This window comes from Psammomys obesus, unplaced genomic scaffold (genome assembly GCF_907164565.1).
Source record: "Psammomys obesus unplaced genomic scaffold, mPsaObe1.curated_primary_1811, whole genome shotgun sequence".
NCBI lineage: Eukaryota > Metazoa > Chordata > Mammalia > Rodentia > Muridae > Psammomys > Psammomys obesus.
The window spans coordinates 5,701,121-5,720,827 of record NW_026585895.1 but is presented as its reverse complement, the minus strand read 5'-3'; the positions used below and the strand labels follow the sequence as shown (position 1 = coordinate 5,720,827).

At 42.8% G+C, this 19,707-nt stretch overlaps 1 protein-coding gene across 1 annotated transcript in view; it reads right to left on the bottom strand.

Moving 5' to 3' along the window:
- Positions 1-19,707, bottom strand: part of Cerkl (ceramide kinase like) — a 101,250-nt gene that overhangs the window by 40,323 nt on the left and 41,220 nt on the right. Inside the window, 1 exon segment of the mRNA XM_055600582.1 lies at positions 15,240-15,249. Coding sequence (XP_055456557.1) covers positions 15,240-15,249 — 10 coding nt within the window.

Sequence of the window (19,707 nt, the reverse complement as noted above, 5' to 3'; positions counted from 1 at the left end):
TGTATGGGTGTGGGGGGGTGTATGGGGGTGTGGGTGTGTGTGGGTGTATGGGGGTGGGAATGCATGGGGTGGGAGTATATGGGGGTGGATGTATTTGGAGGTGGGTGTGTTTGGGCGTGGGTGTGTTTGGGGGTGGGTGTTTTGGGGGTGGGTGTGTTTGGAGGTGGGGTGTTTGGAGGTGGGGGTGTTTGGGGGTGGGGTGTTTGGAGGTGGGGGTGTTTGGGGGTGGGGGTGTTAGGGTGTGTTTGGGGGTGGGGTGTTTGGAGGTGGGGGTGCTTGGGTGTGTTTGGGGTGGGGTGTTAGGGTGTTTGGGGTGGGATTACATGAGGCCCTGTTGCTTCTCAGAGGTCTGGAAAAGCACTGATGAGGAAAGCAGTACCTGAGCGGCCTCCCCACCTGGACCGCCTTTCTCCTTCCTCTAGGTGCTGCAGCCTCAGGAGCTCACAGAGCTGGGCTAACACAGCCTTTCCAGTCGGCTTCACCTCCCTCACGAGAGCTCTAGCCTCTGCAGCTCATCAAAGCCAAGACTGCCGCTGGCCCCTTTCCCTTCACGTGGTTTTCTGTTCCTGTTTCAGACATGACTAAAAAAAAATTCTACCATTTTTCTCAAGGCTGGCTCCAAAGCCCACACCCCTCAGGAACCTTTCTTTGTGATCCCAGAATCCACCCTGTTCATTGCTCCCATTTCTCTCCTGGCTCCTCTTGTGACTCACGCTTGGACCATGTATACAAGAGTGTGTGATGGAACAGCTTGGGAGTTAGGTTAACCAGCCCTGGCACATTTAGGAATGGGAGGCTTCACGGTCGCATGTTAAACGGTCCTGGATTTTTTAGACATCGTCTTGACAGGTTGACGTCTTGACACAAACACCAAGCAAATCACAAAAAGAGAACACGTTTCCTTTTAGAATAGCAACAGATGTGTGAGGCATTCTAAGGTCAGACAAATCTCACTTTCAGACACCAGAAAAATTGATCTGAGCAAGAAATAATGTATGCCTGAATCATCTCCTGACCATTAGGGAAGACCATTTACATGATCCTAAGCTCTGCCCCTTCGCAGGACACTGAAAGGACAGCTGCTGTGTGGTGTTGGTGTAAGACTCCGGATCCCATGAGAAGACTGTTGCTGTCTCCTAACCAGGCAAACTTCCGGTTTGCTTTCACCAAACCAGGACAGAGCCAGGAGCTGGCTTTAAACTTCAGGTTCCAACAGTCAGAGGTGTGTCCTGGCCCATCTACTTTACTTTACATGGGGCGTTAGTCCATGGGTCCTCTTCTTATTTGTAAACAGCCCCCATACAGGTGGTGTCGTAAAACCCAGCTCTAATTTCTCCATGTTACCAATCTCTTCAGCAACCCCTCCCTGCCTGCTGTGTATCAGGCAGAAGCAGGGAGTCTGACGCTCCGTTAGGGAAGCCCCTGTCCATACAAGGGTGACCAGTGAAGGAATTCGGAGTACGCCACGAGGTATCAGTTCTAAGGAGAAATCGGCAGCACAGAAGGCAGCGAAGGTGAAGGTGCCTCCCTGGAAGACACAGGCAGGCCCCCCAGAGCCTTATAGTTGCTCCTAGGGACTTTTGTTGTTGTTATGTATGGTTAGGACCAGAGCGGTGTGTGATAGATGTTAAAATTAGATTTTGCATATATGTTTAAGGTGGAACTGACGAGAAGTTCTGACCCATTAGACCTGGCTTCTCCGGGCGGGGCTGGGGTGGGGAGAGGCTGTCCACAAGGAGTCCAAGGCAGGTGAGTATGGAGTAGAGAGAGAGAGAGGCAGTGTGTACAAGAGCTAGTGGCACTGTGGCCATCACCTCAGTTGCCTGGTGGATGTTAGGAGGGGTGCAATCAGGTGGGTTAAGAAGACTAAAGGGTCCTCCTTCTTGCTTAGCTTCCTTAGGTGTACAGATTTTAGTATGTTTATCCTATATTATATGTCTAATATACACTTATAAGTGAGTATATCCCATGTGTATCTTTCTGCTTCTGGGATACCTCACTTAGGATGATCTTTTCTAGATCCCACCATTTGCCTGCAAAATTCATGATTTCCTTTTCTTTTAATTGCTGATTCCATGCTCACTCTTCATTCAGAAAGGCAAATGAGACAGACATCGGAAGAGGGAGAAAACAGGGAACAGGACAGGACCCTGCCATAGAGGGCCTCTGAAAGACTCTACCCAGCAGTGTATCAAAACATATGCTGAGACTCATGGCCAAACTTTGGGCAGAGTGCAGGGAAGTTTATGAAAGAAGGGAGAGATAGAATGACTTGGAAGGAACAAGAGCTCCACAAGGAGAGCAACAGAACCAAAAAATCTGGGCTCAGGGGTCATTTCTAAGACTGATGCTACAAACAAAGACCATGCATGGAGATAACCTAGAATCCCTGCACAGAAGTAGCCAATGGCAGCTCAGTGTCCAAGAGGGTTCCCCAATAATAGGAACAGGGACCATCTCTGACATGACCTCAGTGTTTGGCTCTTTGATCACCTCCCTGAAGGTGGGAGTAGCCTTACCAGTCCACAGAGGAAGACAATGAAGCCAGTCCTGATGAGACCTGATAGGCCAGGGTCAGATGGAAGGGGAGGAGGTCCTCTATCATTGGACTGGGGGAGGAGCATAGGAGAAGTAAAGGGAGGGAGGACAGGATTGGGAAGAGAGAGAGGATGGGGTTACAGCTGGGATACAAAGTGAATAAACTATAATTAATATGAAAAAAATAAAATTAAAAAAGAAGACTAAAGGGAACAGACTGCAGTGAGGGCGCCTGGAACTGAGAGGAAGGAAACTGGGTGGTGGGAACGGGAAACTGAGAACTGAACACGCTCCATGTGATGCTATGGGTTCTTGGTACCTGCTAAGGCACGTCTTCACAAACATGCACATGGTGAATTGTGAATCTGAATACACACGAGGTATTGACGTTCAGATCTGTAATTTTAGCACTCGAGAGGATCTCTGTGAGTTCAGGGGCCGCTTGGACTACAGCTGCTCAGATTGACAGAGGCAGTCACCCTGTGAGAGAGCTGGGTCACTGGTAAGGCAATGAACTGAATCCAGATACTCCTGTGCGGGGTGTGATGAGCAGGTGAAAATGTAGACTTTGCTGATGGGAGTCCAAGAAAGCAAGAAACAGTGCTGGGTTTGTCTCACAGAGCACGAAAGGACAGGGGGTCACTATTCAGGAGCCTTCTGTGGTGCTGTGATGGAAATCACACTGTTTACTGTTCAGGCTGGAGAGGAGGGTGGGTCTGGAGGTTCTGACCCTAGGCTCCAAGAGCCTCCCTGACAAACCTAGCAGAGAAGCAACCTGCCAAAGGCTGGAGATCTCCATAGACACTCCTGCTCCGCTGACTACACTGTCCAAGGCTGAAGCCAGATCCTTGGAGGCCTCAGGTCTGTGCTCTCCTTTGCCCCAAAGGGCCTCAGTGGGAAATGTATATTTGAGAACCTTTTATAGACAGGTGAAAGCATAAACGAGGGACAAAATCTCCTGCCTGTTCCAGGACCCCTAGCTTCCCTCCTGGGAGGCAAACACTGACCAGGAACTGCTCTAGGAACATGCAGACATGCACAAGCTGTCTGCACGTATACTCTACGTCTCCACGTCTTCTTTGGGTTTGGTTTAGCGTTTAAAGATTACTTCAGGGCTGGTGCGATGGCTCACTGGTTACAGCCCCTGCCTCCAAGTCTGATGACCTGGGTGGAGTCCGCTTTGACAAAGGACATGTAATTAAGACATCCACTTCATTCCATTTTCAGTCCAGGGTCCAGGGTTTCCTTATGGGAGAGGTTGGGAACGCGCACATATTTAAGAACTGTTTCCATTTTGGGGCAAGCTGGTACTTCATGCCATGTTTTCCAAGTGTGTTCGGTGTGTTTTCTCGGTTGTATTACTTACAACAGTGGTTTGGCCTGTAGGAAAATTATTGCTGCTTGTCATACAAGTGAGAAAGACGTATTCTGTGGTGCCCTTTGCCTTGGGCTTTTATTAATGACATTTTCTTCGTGCTGCAATTTCTCACTTTTACGTATCTACCACTGAGTTTCTCTAGCATTTATTCTATGGCCTCTAACTCTTATGTCATATTTAAAAGTCCTTTGGGGCATTAAAAACTTCTACTTTCTTTTCATACTTTTGTGGTCTCAATTTCATATTTTTTTTTAAAAAAATTCAATCTGAAACTTGTTTTTGTAAAAGAAATAAAATGGAAATTTTACTTTATTTTTTTTCCTCCACTTGGCAATCCACCTGACCTGACATTGTTCATTAACTGAACAATCTTTTCCCCACAGATTCTGTTTGGTTCTGTTATTAATAGCTTGGGATTTTCCTGGTTTGTGCTAGGGTTTGACTCAGTCCTCCTGCACACGAAGCACAAGGTTGCCCCTGAGCCACAAGGTTGCCCCTGAGCCACAAGCTTGGCCCCATCCCAGGAAGCTCAAGGCTACTGTCAGACGTGCAGAATTCCTCACCTACCCTGTATGTCCTGTTGTCATGCACTGGGAGAGCTGTTTATTCACTCACATGTACCACCTTGCTGTGGGGTGGTTGCTGGAGATGTTTGGGGAGCTGGGGGCTGCACCCCAGGCCTTGCACATGCTAAGTGCTTGCTTGAGCTGCACCCCCACATGGCCATTAAAATCAGTTTATCTGGTACCATAAATCCTGCTGTTGTTCTATAGGACTACATGAAAATAAATTTACCTCGAAGAATTTTATGACGTTAAATTTCTTTAATACAAAACACATATTTCCGCATACTTAGTTCTTCTACATCCCTCGGGCGCATGTTAACTATTTTCAGATAAGTGTTGGTGGTTGGACTGTTTCATCTTCCCTCCTGTTGCTGTCAATACAGCTTCCTCCCATCTGTCCCCGGATTTATATTGGCTACATAGCATATTTCTGCATATAACCTGTCTTTAATCCTTCCATTTTCCATCATCGGTTTTCCCTGTAACCTCTTAGATTTTCTAGGTTAACAGTTAGTTTTAATATCAATAATGCTTATTTTCCAACCCCTCTTTCCAACTGTTAGAAAAATCCACTTGCTCCACATCCTATCTGCAGTGGTTGTCTAGCTGTACTGATCAAAGACAGTCCTGTCAGCTCTGGAATCTGGCAGGAGGAATACCTTGAGTATTCTCCACAGAAGCTTTTAAGTCAGACACATATCATCATGTTGCTAGCATTTCCATCTAGTCTGATCGCTAACATTCAGACATGAGGCTGGCCATTTCCCATTTCAGACTTGTGTTGCCTTGCTGATGTCAACTTCATGAGTGCACTATAAATAGAAGCAGAGTTTTCCTCTTTTCCTAGGCAACATAATTTCCTCTGATAATGAGCAATGTCCTTCCCCGTGCAGCTACCCACGTTGTAACTCACACATTGGTTCATCGACTGACATCTGGTTCTGTAAAATGGCCTGATTGCTTTACATGTCCAACTGGATTGAACAGTTCTCATGAACCCATGGAAAAGTATGCTTACGATAAAACTTCTAAATTAGCAGGACTGAAAGTTATACAGAGGCAGGAAGCAGTTATTGCTGGGTGTGGATGTGAGGGTGGGGTGCTCTGGCTAACACCCCTTCATCCACAGAACTCACAGCCTGCTGGATGTGGAACTATGAACTCTGCTGATAGAAGACAGTTTTGTTTTGTTCTTCTGTCCAGAATACTGTGTTACACCACAGATGCAAAATAAAGCTATCGAACCCCATCATTAGCCAATCATGTCACTTCTTTTGATATCAAGGAGCCCCTTGTCTTGTAAAGAATACGAGTGTATTGAACTGGGCCTCCCGAAGGGCCACGGGGAGCAGCATGAGAAACATGGCAGATGGGAATGCAAACCTATGTCTAGAATGTGCCTCAAGAATAGAAAACTGATTTTATACAATGTCAAGCAATGGAAGCAACTGGCCACTCAGTGATTGGCCAGTTCTCGGGGGCTCGGGGCCAGTACGTCCCTAGTTAAGGATGGCGGTATTCAGTCTTGGTGCCGAGGAGTGCTGGCTGTTACATCCATGCTTCTCCCGTGCCTGAAACTGTTCCCACACGTAGCATGTCCTCTCCTCTGCGCTGATGGGGAGGCACACCGATGGAATGTGGCACGCTATCTCCTCAGCATGACTTCTCTCTCCCAGACGTTTACACAGAAAAGACATATTCTGCCCCTTGCTGTGGAAGTGTGCTTTCTGCCTCATCCTCATCGTCAGTCTGTTTTCCAGGCTCCTGACTGTTTGGCCATTCCCTTAACTGTTGTCCGTGCGCTTATCTGCACCGTGTGCTGCCCCTCATTGCCGTCCACCCACCCACACACACCAAGCTCTGGCACCCTGGCTCCTTTACAGCAAGTAGTAAGCATCTGAGGCTGAGCCAGTCAGTAATCTTTCTTCTGAACCCCCTGCTTTCTTTTAAGAACATCTGATTTAGGTTGTAATCTTCTGGCGGCTTACTGCTTTGCTCTATGATGGAGAAAATGTCTACTCTCAATCAAGGGCAACTTCATCTTTCCCTTGCTCAGGTCAGAAGCATTTGCACCTGGCTTTGAAAACGGCTCCTTACAAATGAAGCATCATCCTGCCTTTTCATAGCAAACTCTGGGCAGAGTGTAGGGAATCTATGAAAGAGGGGGAGATAGAAAGACCTGGAGAGGACAGGAGCTCCACAAGGAGAGCAACAGAACCAAAAAAATCTGGGCACAGGGGTCTTTTCTGGAACTGATACTCCAAACAAGGACCATGAATGGAGATAACCTAGAACCCCTGCACAGATGTAGCCCAAAGATGCTCAGTCTCCAAGTGGGTTCCATAGTAAGGGGAACAGGGACTGTCTCTGACATAAACTCAATGGCTGGCTCTTTGATCACCTCCCCCTCAGGGGGCAACAGACTTACCAGGCCACAGAGGAAGACAATGCGGCCAGTCCTGATGAGACCTGATAGGCTAGGGTCGGATGAAAGGAGAGGAAGACCTCCCCTATCAGTGGACTTGAGGAAGGGCATGAGGAGAGATGAGGGAGGGAGGGTGGGATTGGTAGGGAATGAGGGAGAGAGCTACAGTAGGGATACAAAGTAAATAAACTGTAATTTATAAAAAAATAAATTTAAAAAAATAAAAAAAAAATAAAGTGGCCCCATGTCTCTAAGTAGCAGAATACCCCAAGATGAAGAGGTGACATCCCCTTCATAGAAAGATGGCACTAACTCTGATTAAAAGATTAAACTGAGGGGCTGGAGAGATGGCTCAGAGGTTAAGAGCACTGGCTGTTCTTCCAAAGGTCCTGAGTTCAATTCCCAGCAACCACATGGTGGCTTACAACCATCTATAGTGAGATCTGGTGCCCTCTGCTGGCCAGAAGCCATACATGCAGGCAGAATACCGTATTCATAATAAATAAATCTTAAAAAATATATATTGAACTGAAATATCTACGTTCCCTCTAACTTGATGAGAAAATGATGGCTGACGCATCTCAAAATCATCATGAGGAGTATTTATTGAGAGCTATAGTCTCTCGGAATCTACTGGTTTCAAATGGAAGGCTTGCGACAGGAGAGGCTGGCTGTCACATCTTTAAGTCAGGTGTCAGTTTCGCCTCACTAATGGTGGGACAGTCAGCATCACATGCCACCTTCATAATAGGAAGTCCACGATGCCACTTGCAGTTTTATCTAAAATGTCCACAGTGAATCAGATTACACTTTTCACTGAAAACTCAGTTTTATATATTCTAAATTTTGTATGCAGAGGCCAAAAGGACAGGCTAAATGACAAGATAAAGAAGCCGCCGTGTGGTACGGAAGCATCCCCTGGCATCTTAATAGGAGGAGCCATCCTAGGCACAGCGCGTCAGAGTGTCGAGAGGCCAGAACTGTGTTTAGACAAGCTGCCCCAGAAATCCTTACAGCCACTAATGTGTCCACAGGACCAGCAATCCGGGCTCTTCCAAAATCAATGTCAAAGAGAACACAACTGGGGAAAGAAAGGGCATATCATTGAAATGTATTTAATTAAAGGAAAGAGTCTTAGTAGAAATGAACAAAAATACAATGTTAAAAATCTAGGAACTTTTTGGTGTGGACCAGCCATACGCGAGTTTGGTGGACAATGTATGTGGGTATTTGTGAAATGGCTGGTTTACAGGTACATGTCAAAGGATTTCGGGTGGACGTGTTACAATGTGCGTATCTTCTTTGTAATACGCTGATTCGGTTGTTTAACCCCATATGGGAAAGCATGAAGAACCGTGAATCGAGATGATGGAAATACACGCACCATCCTAGTTTTGTTTCTGTCGCTGCGATAGAACGCCCTGACCAAAGCCACACCGGGATCCTGCAATCGCTGCACACTCCATTATTACAAGAAAGTCACAGCGACAAACACTTCTCTTCTACTTCCTGAGAGCACAGACCGTCATTTGAGGAATTGGAAATATACTATTCGATCCTTTACATTTCTCTTGTATTAGGAGGACATGGTTCCCTCAAGTCAAAAGCTTTGTGTCTTTGCTTTCTGCTACCTTTGTTAGTCTGTAGACAATGTATCTGGCACCTAGTAGATACTCAATCTATATACATACATACATACATATATAATATACATATATACACTGATATATATTCAGAAAATAAAAATATAAAACTGAGGTTTCAATTGCATTTAAAAAATCTAATCAAGAAATGATCACTGACAAGCTGCAATATAGAATAATTTCCAAAAAGCTATAGGATAAAACAGACAAGAAGCATAAAACACTTTTGTTAATTCTTAAAGTAAAATGAAAATGCTAAGACAAATACTGAATGGAGAAGCAGAGATTTATCAAATACGGTTTTTGTGACAGACATCTAAGCTTGGAAAAGGCAACTGCTTCTTCATTGGCAGGTTAACCTTTTCAAACTTTGACGGGCTCAGCCTGAACCTCACACTGATCCTCTGTATCTACAGAACTAAAGTTGGTAGAAAATATTTAAGAGCTATCAAATTATTTTCTAAGTTAATAGCAGCATAGGAAAAAAATGCCGATCCTTTTGCTCAGAACTTAAATCCATTCACTTTCCAGGAAACAAATCAACCATAGCACAAGGCAGGCAGTACAGCTGGAGCGAGATGCTGGTTGCCCTCAGTGTATATGGAGCTGTTTGCTCTGCAAAACGGCCTCCATTTTTCAACCCTGTCTTGGACTCAGTGTGGTATCCCTCAGCTCCACTGGGCATTCAGACTTCATCATCTCACAAGAGAAAGGAAGATGCTGAGAAGCAGGTGGCCAAGAGGATGGCACTGATGAGCAATGAAGCCAAAGCAAAATTCACCACTTACTATTGCCAGATGATTCTGTAAGCCAATTTTCCATGAAAAGAACTGCAAGTATATGAAAATGCTCAGACACCCTGAGTGCCTCTGAGTGGGGCAGGGAAGGTGTGGTCCTTTAAGCCTAAGAAAAGGAGTGACTCCTGCGGCAGGTAGCTTAAAGGGAGATAGCTTGCCTTCCGGACTGAATAGAACATTTTCACAGAACATGGAAATATAGAAAGACTATGAGAACGTATGTCAGACTAGCAGCTACAAAGGACTCAGCAATCAACAATTTAGCATGCTACAACACCAGGTATCAGAGTCAGGACCTCATCCAGGGACAGACTGATTAATATAAAACTATACTGAGACATTTAAATCCCCATCCCATAGGAAAAAAAATGAATTTCACAGTGGTGGTGAGCACATATTCGTAACTGTACAATAATATAGGCGCCTCCCCAGTAGATAATCCAGGATTTAAATAGAAGCACGAGTCAACATTAATATGCAACTGACTGGCTTCTCGGTCCCCTGGTAACCTCTCAATTCAGACTGTGGAGGAGAGACCTTTTAAGCATGCCAGTTTGCAATGAAGCAGCAGTGCAAAGCAGAATGGCCAACTGCTCCTCTGTTAGTAGCAAATGTGCTAATATGTACTAGTTTAAACTTGATCTATCAGTGAGTCGATGAACCATGAAGGGTGAGGTTAATCAGGGGGTTCTCTGCACAAAGGCTCCCGAGAGCTTCAGGGATGTCACCCCCAGACTCACATCTGTGCTATTTTGAGTTCAGTGCCGTGGAAATGGTGTGGTTCTCAATGCGGGTAGGAGCCCAGAATCCTGCTACAGTCTTGTAGATTTTCACAACTATTTTAAGCAGGAAGGCAACTGAGTTTTTGGAAAGGTAAAGCCCAAACAGGAAAAGCAAACTTCTCAGCTAACCACACTGCTAGAGAGCTTCTAAGGGTCAATTGTGCCTTGTTAATGAGTAACAGGGGTGGTAAAAGCCTCTCACGGGAGATCTGACTATTTCCCAACAGGGCTTAGAGGTGGTGGCAGTCTGGCTCAGTAGGCTTATACTAAAATGCATTGATTTCCCTTTATTGTCAAATAGAAGCATATGTGTACTGATCTATACTCCTGAGATACGAGTAATTCTAACGCCACAGTTCGACTTAAACTAAAAAATAAATTCACATGCAGTTTGCTAGTGTAAACAAATCTCTTTTTCTGCCAGCTAACACGAAGGGGCCAGCAATTCACAGAAGGAATCACTTGCTGGTGGAATGATCACCTCAGCACTTCAGTATTTAGATTAGAAAGGAGCCAATAGCAGCTAGATTGTGAGAGAACAAGCAAGAAAGAAGGGACAGATAAGAGGCAGTTCACCCAATGGACCAACTTACTTTTCACCAACCATATGATGTTAAAATAATTATCATATAAATTAACATTTCAAGAATCTAATTACAGCATAATTGTCTATTTAATCAGCCACCAAAGTAGGAAATTATGAAATAACAGATAATAATTTCATAAATGTTTTTAATTTAATGTTTAATCTAGTTAGAAAGTTTTACTGAAGTAGCTTCTCTGGGTCGTATGTGAGTGCTGTAACCGGGTGTGCTCTTTAAAGAAATGTTCTTGGTGATCTGCAGCGTCTCAAAGCTTTGCTCCCACCAAAGGAGCAAACCCGAGTGAAGAGACAGTGTATAGACAGGGAAGACTGTTGCCAACCACACATCAGAAGGGGTTAGTACCCAGACCATGGAATGAACCCCAAAAATCAAACACTAGAAAAGCAAAAATTCCAATCAATAAATGAACTCATGAACTGAATAGACAGTTGTAAAAGTAAAACAAACACAAATGGTGGTAAAATGTAAAAATTGATGTTGGGGTGACTATGCACAATTAATAGATCCCCAACACAAGCCCTGTTAGCTCTGGCTCTGGAAACGGCATGGAAGAGGTCCCAGGAATAAGAACCAGAGGTCCAGGAATCTGCTGTGAGGTAGTCTCAAACAAGCAGGACACAGAGGCCAAAATTTAGAATTCAAATAATAAATTAAGCCAAAAGCATTACGAAGAATATAAAGACAAAAGCAAAAATGAATGGCATAGAGAAGGAATTAAGAGGGTCAAGTTAATAAACAAAATGACACCTGTAATCCCAGGCCTCAGGAGGTGGGGATTACAGCTGGAGATTATGGGAAAGACCCCAACCTGGAAGCCAGCAAGACTGCCACGCCACATACAAAAATGTCCTACTTCTTGAGGGAAAAGAATCAAAAAGCAAACAATAAACTAATTCAATCCTTGAAAATGGAAAATAATAATATACATTGTAATTGATAGAGAATTTTCAGATCAAAAGAAAACACATTTCTAAAACCAGATGATGCCCTTAACCTCTGTAGGAGTGAAATATGAAAACAAGAAGAAATGGACCATTTCTTGCACAAGTTGTTGAAATAGTTTCTAAAGATGAATTCATTAAATGCAGAGGACATGTCCGCCTTCCACGAAAACACCAGGAAGAAATGGTTGTACAAGGTGCTGAGTCAACCCCTAAGAGAGCAGCCCACCCAGGACTATGTAAAGTGTGTCAGGGGATTGCAAGAAACAATTCCCAAGCCCTTTTAGCGAAGAAGGTTAAGATAAGTCTCTCTCCCTGAAGAATGGAAAGTATAAGCAATAACAGGCTCCAGTATTCATTCCCAGAGTGGGCTTGAGGAGAAAGGCTCAAGACAACAGAGAGGAATGGCTTCTGCAGTAAGACGGATAGAACATGCCTCTCTATCCCATAGTATATTCTCATCTAGTCTATCATAGACAGCATGCCGTCTTAATGCAGAAACACAAGATCCTTCATGTTCTTCCAAGGAAGAAGGCAAGGATGTTTACTATCCTCGGGGAGACTTTGAAACGGAGAGTTGGGGAGTTACGGTTAGCTGTAACTTAACAGTTGGAGGCATGCTGCAGTTTGGATCCTAATCCTTCCCTGGTCCCTGTGCCCAAAAGTGTTTTCTCCAAAGGGACTTTACTGAGAGATGGTATAATCCCTACAGAAGGGGCCTCTTAACTGTTAACTCAGAAATTTACATCAAGAAATTCATCTTTGAGGGTTAAGGTAGGAAATTAGTGTCGCACCATTTATGATCACAGATATAACAACATCAAGACACCTCATCTCACTCAGTCTTCATGACAGCTAGTGCAGAAAACACAACATTCTTGTTTGAGACAAGTTCTCTCTATGTAGTCCTGAATAGCCTGAAACTTGCTAGAAATAGACCAGGCTGGCCCCAGACTTAGAGACTCAGCTCACAATATACTCTTTTGTAGCAATTAAAATAAGTTCAAGGAAGTACCTAAGAAATAGTATGGATTGACTGCTAACGTAGTTTTTTAGGCGAAAACAAAATAATAAAGAATTTAGAATTGTGTCACTTTTTTGTGTGATAAAGCAAGAAAAAAACATACATGTATCTGATAAACATACACATAACTGGTAATTTTGAAGTAAAAACAAAACCAAAATAAAATAAACCAAAAACCAAATACAGACTGCTGCCTACAAGGACTAAAGGGAAGAAGCGGAAAGGATGTAGAAAGAGGCAGGGTTTTGTTTTTCTTTTAAAAACATGCTTTACATCCTACACATTAGAACTGTAAGATAAAATTATTACAAATGTTAGAGGAAAAAATTAAACTACATGAATAGAAACGAAGTCACGTTTGTTTCAATCATTTAGAAGGGGGAAGAAAACCCAGCCATTACTTCTGAAATACATCTTTAGTGGACGTGGCCAGAAGAGAACTGTCCTCGAATGGTGCCATTATCTCAGAAGGCCACTGCTACTGTGAGAATGGCCACAGGGCTGAGGAAATGGGTAAATGTGCTTTGAGAATAGCTCCAACTACGAAAGAAAGACGGGGATACGGAAAGGAGAGCATTGCAAGGGGCCCAGAAACCACACAAACAGGCTTTGATTGTCATTTCTTTATGGGGGAGAAACTAGTATGTGTAACTAATAGAAACAGAAAAAAAAATGAATGTTTTCAAGATATGTAATTTTCCACTTGAGAGATATATTTTTTAATGCACTAAAATTGATACTTTAAATTTTTTAGGTATTTTTTTTCCTTAATGCTTAATAACTGGCTAATTTGAGAACTAATTGCACAGTGCTGCAGCAATCTATCTATTAAAAATATTCCAACTATCTGCCTCAAATAACAGCAAATATATTCACAAAAGAGTGTAACAAAATTCCTGCAGGTGCATGTGTCTTTATGAACATCACACAATTACGTTGGCATCAGTGGTACTCTATGAATGTCAATAGCCAACATCAACTTGCTGCCTCACATATTTCCATCTGTACATAGGATTGCCACTTTGTTACTTTCTATTTCATTTCCCAGCGAGAACCAACTGTCCATTTCAGCCGCGCTGTGAGGACTGCTTCAGCTTTGCCTCTCTCCTGCAGGCTTCCAGTGTTTGCCCAGGGGTTAGGAAGCTCTGCTAAAGATGGGTAACTCAGTGTTAGTTACAGAGCATTGTGTCTACGTGAGCTGTCCAGATTCCTCTAGGTTGGCATGAAGGAACTGCTGGCATGTCCTCCATGCTGCCTGTACATCTCAGCCTAAGACAGCTAAGGACTCTCAGTAGCGATTTGTGATGGGAAAGTTACTTCATTGTTGGGGCGGGAAGTTTGCGTATTACAGCTGCCCAGTGCTGCCTGTGCTACGGCTTTCTGAACCTCAGCGTTGGAAGAGAACCCGAGAGATGGAGCTCTTCAGTGAAGGCGATGGAGATGATTCTAACAGATGTTGGCTACCCTCGTGTGGGGGGAGCGGTGCTAACTAGACAGTAACTGTGAGATTCTGCAGTAGCACAGTAGCATACCCAGAAGGAAGAGCAAACACAGTAAGAGCACATATGGTCTCAGAAAGAAAAGTGGGGAAAGATACAAGCATGACTTAGTAAGAAATGATATTGTTAAACAAGCCAATGCCATTTCTCAGGAAAACCTGTCTCTCTAGCAAAACCAGTTAGAAGTAAGGTCTCTGAACTTAGAGGAAAAAACCTGATTTTTAGAAAGCTCCAATTTTTGTTCTCTGTGAAGAAAAAGAAGACCACCCTCACGGGATACTGATCTAAATAGCAAAATGAGGTAAATTACTCCTTGTCTGAAGGGAAGCCAGTTTAACACTCTGAAGAGGTAGCTGAATAGATAAAAGTATTTCAAGTGTGAGGATCTGAGCTCAATCCCTAGGACCCATGCAAAAAATGTCAGGTATGGTGACATACACACCTAGCCTTGGGCAGGCAGAAAGAGCTGGATTCCTAGGGAACATTGGCTAGCCAGTCTAGCCTAACTGGTGAATTCAAAGCCAATGAGATACCCTAGCTCAAAAGAAATAGTGTAGACAAAGCTCCTGATGATGAATACCTTCAGTCTTCTTCTGGCCTCCATGTTCACATACACACACATTAAAAACTCCATTAAATTACTTCCCTTTTGTTGTGTATAAACTAAAAGATGATAACCATCATAGTTTATTCAATTTCACTATTTGTCGTCATGAACTGTTTCAGCTCCTCAAGCCTCACAACAAAACTCATAAGTAATTTTGCTCCCATATTTCTGTGGGAATGTATTTATAGTTCTTAATGTTATTATGAGGATTTAATGAGATAATTCATAAAAGTTGCTTACAAAGTATGTGTCATATAGTAACTGCTTAATAAATGTCAGTCATTATCATTAGCCTCTGAGTTTCAGAATAATGACTCCTTGATATTCAGTTAAGAAGTGATGTTAACTAATTCATTTAGCAGCATGAAAACTTAATTCAACATTTTACTGGAAACATTTGGAGGATATTCATGTAATACTCTGACCCTAATCACATAGAAAAACCTGACAAAGCCTACCTAAATTGTTTCCCCCAAGAAGTTGAATTATATAAAACCCACTGTCGCTGAGCATCTTCCTTGCAGAACAATCTGACATTGATATTCCCGAAAATGAATACGCTCATCAGCTTCTATTCTCAAGATACTCTGTCAACGAGTGAAGCCAGAATATAATTTTCTTGTACAATACAGCAATTAATTTTTCAATATAATTATAATCAATTACATACGAAAACATAGCCCTCCCTTAGGATGAATATGCACAGAGGGTGTTGAGAAGCCCTCAGGAAGATCGCGGTAATCATTCATTTCAAGTATAAATAGCATCAACTGTTTCTAAAGAACTAATTCCCACTTCCTATCAGCTGAAGGCGCAGTAGCTGTGAGAGAAGGAGCTGGAGGAAACCAGAAGGAGCCCATCTCCATCAGAGTAAACCAGAAGAGGGAGAAAGGCTTAAGGAACAAAGCATGACCCAATGCGACTTAAGGGTGGGTGTCGGCTAACCTCTGAGAGCGGATGAACCTGGAGTGTAACTGTTCTATATTCTACTATCTGAAAAGACATCTTTGTAAGCGTTGTGTGTAGGGGCTTGCATATGTGCAGTAATGAAGCTGAATGAAGTTGTTTGAACTTGTCAATACCATGGCTTTTGCTCCCAGCAGCACATTAGGTTAACTAAGGAGTCCCCTGCAGGAGGCCCATCTCTGGGGCCACTTAGACCTAGTTAGTCAGAGCCCCCAGAGCCCCTGGCTTAGGAACAGCAGGTCACAGTGAAGACACCTGCTCTGAAAAGCACGGTACTGATCCTTAGGTATTTTCAGTTTCTTTTTTTTTATATAATTTTTATTTTTTATATTAATCACAGATTATTTACTTTGTATCCCAGCTGTAGCCCCCTCCCTCATTCACTCCCAATTCCCCCCTCCCTTCTTCATCTCCTCCCTGCCCCTTTCCAAGCCTACTGATAGGGGAGGTCCTCCTCCCCTTCCATCTGACCCTAGCTTATCAGGTATCTTTAGGACTGGCTGCAATGTCCTCCTCCTTTGTGGCCTGGCAAGGTTGCTCCTCCCTCTGGGGGGTGGGAAGTGAGGGGAAGGTCAAAGAGCCAGCCATTGAGTTCATGTCAGAAATAGTCCCTGTTCCCCTTACTAAAGAACCCACTTGGATACTGAGCTACCATGGGCTACATACGAGCAGGAGTTATAGGTTACATCCATACATGGTTCTTGGTACTATTCAGCAATTAAAAACAAGGAAATCATGAAATTTGCAGGCAAATGGTGGGGTCTAGAAAAGACCATCCTGAGTGAGGTATCCCAGAAGCAGAAAGACACAGTATATACTCACTTATAAGTGGATACTAGACCTATAAGACAGAATAAACATACTAAAATCTGTACACCTAAAGAAGCTAAACAAGAAAGAAGACCCAGGGTAAGATGATTAATCCTCACTTAGAAAGGCAAATGGAATGGACACTGGAAGTAGGAGAAAACAAGTAACAGGACAGGAGCCTACCGCAGAGGGCCTCTGAAAGACTCTACCTAGCAGTGTATCAAAGCAGATGTTGAGACTCATAACCAAATCCTCGGCAGAGTGCAGGGAATCATATGAAAGAAGGGGGAGTTAGTATGTATGGATATTTTCAGTTTCTTTTTTGGTTTGATCATCTGGGACTATTCTGCCCAGTTAATTTGATGGGGGAGGGCAAGAAAGAGAGGCTTATGAGTTGCTTATAAAGATAAGGTTAACACTAAACAAAACTTTTAAGAAATAACTATCTTTTTCTTTCCTTCCTCCTTTTCTTCCTTCCTTCCTTTCCTTTTTTTCTTTTACCCTAAGAAGATCAACCCCATGGACACAGATTTGAGTTAATAGCAAACTAATGGAAATTACTCTTCTTAGGAATAAATGTAGATATTTCAATGCTGTCTCTGTTTTCTTTGGCTTCACATCTGAAAGCTTATTTCAGCTACAGCAATAGAATGTGAGGTAACACTGCAAGAAAAAAAGAATTAAGTAAATGTGGCTTCGTTATATTCCCCTGCCTTGCGAAATTAGTGTTTAGATGCAAAACTGAACATAATGGCATTAGAACTCAATCTCCCTAGTGTGTGCTAAAAATACCATTGATTGACTGTATTAATTAGGAATAGATCACCAATCCTGAAATATAGCAACAAAATTCAATAGTCATGTTTTATCGGGCTTCTTCTACTTTTTGCTCATTCCTTCTACATTTTCCTTCTAAGGTTTTTCTTTTATATTTTATTACAGAGAATCCCCTATAACTTTATATATAGTCTCTGTTTGTTTTAAAGCTGTATATGACTGCTTTCAAGCACATCTCCACTCCTACATCAATGGCATGTTAAAAACTTCCCCAAGAAGGGCTCTTAAAATGCCTGGAGCCTCATCCTGTCCAGAAGGGAGATCTTGTAACCCATCCCTAAGTGCCCACCTCAGGGCACCATCCCTTGGAGCCAGGCAGAGTCCTGATTCCACTGGGCCTATTCATTTTCCAAGTCACTTAGCAGACACTGTTAAAGCTTATTCATTTTAATAAAGACTTGTTCTTGTTTCTGTAGGCTCCTGTAAATTTTGAGAGCTCAAATGTCACCTGTGATGCTGTCTAAGGTGTATGCTTGAAAGCTCAAGGACACTAATTCAAATCCAGATTATTATCTCTAGGGAAAAGCTTGGTGTAGGGTCCAAGGGAGCTTTCAAATGACCATTACTAGGAAACTCAAATATGTAAAAATATAATTGTGCCCTAATGAAGTAAAACTGGACACATATAGTGTATGTATTAATATGTAGTATATGTGCATATACCAATATATACATTATACATAAACATATATACTATGTTTAAAGTTGTGAGTATGTCTGTATCACAAGTTCTTTTTAAAAGTTAGAACACACTGTGTTTGACTATTTTTGACACAATGATGACAATTGCTTTAAAAAAGAAAACTTAAATTCCAGAATCAATGGTCAGTGACTAAGATTGTATTAAGTTGCTAGTGTCTTCATTAAGCACTTGATCCATTTTTAAAACAACATATTGTCTTGTCTGTCTCTGGGGCAAAGTAATCTCCATTTTAAACTTTGTTATCTTTATTACGTGGGGCTTGGAGTTTTGGGGGGAGTGGGTGGGCGCAGGGGCATCTGTACCTGTGAGCGCAGATGCCAGCAGAGTCCAGATGTGTTAGGCTGCCTGATGCTGTAGCACGCTAGGGAGTTGTGAGCCTGCTGGTATGGATGCAGGGGACTGAACTCAGGCAGTGCGGGCTCTTAACAACTGAGCCATCTCTCCAGCCCCTCGAATCTTCCTTTGTTGTTGTTTCCTGCACACAGCAGGGATTCTGGTGCGTAATGTATGCTGCATGAAGGAATTATGTTGCTTCTACTATACAATTATAACAGACCTTCTGTGACTGAAAGTTGAAAAAGAAGCTGGGTATGGTGGCACACACCTGTAATCGCAGCAAATAGAAGGCTCCAAGGTGAAGAACTCAAGTTCAAGGTTAGTTTGAGCTATGTACATCTCGTCTCAAAAACACAAAACAAAATAAAGTTAGAAGATGCTGTGTTCAACTATGCTCAGAAAATTGGGTCAAGAGTCAAATTAATTGACTTTTACATAAAAAGGAAAAATGCTCTTTTATATTTATAAACCTGTAATTATTTAGTCAATGTTAATTAGTTTTCAAATCTCAAGTATTTGATGTTGCTTTCTTCCTCCAGTTACTGCTGCCAACTTTTCCTTTAAAATTTATCACATTTTATTCCTTGCTCAGATTCCAACTATAATTGTTCATATTTAGAAATAACAGAGTGTCAAAACTATGTAAAACTGTAATTTCTGGAATCATTAAGACTGGAGGACCACCCACTTGAGGCCTGAGTGCCTCCATGTTTTCTCCTTAGAGGAACGAGAGGAGGGAGGTGTAAGTGCTGAAAAACAAAAAGTTCTGCTTGTTCAATCAAGAAAAAAATTAAAAATAATTTTGAATGCCATTTTAAAGAACAACTTGTTTTACCAGCTTAACCCAGTTAGAGGTAAGGTATTTGTGTTTGGATTTCAAGTATGGCTCTCTCATATTTAACTGGGAGTTATACACAGTTTCGATATGCAATATTTCTGTCGTTTCTCAAACTCTCTACAAACACACTCTTGAGATGGGGATGCTGGACAGTCGTATAACCAATGGGCAATCACTCTTTCCAACACCCAAGCAGTGGGTCAGAGGCAAGGAATGGCGACTGTGAGGCAGAAAGATGACGCTCGCACAGATCTAATTCCACGGAAAGCAAACCAGGCAAGTTCAGGAAGAGCTGGGCAACAGGTCTTAGCCCATAGACCCTGGGAAGGATGCAGGCTCAAGGAGCAGGATTGGCGTCAACTGTATTTGAGTCTCAGATGACAGGCACTTTAATGAATTTGTAGATTATATA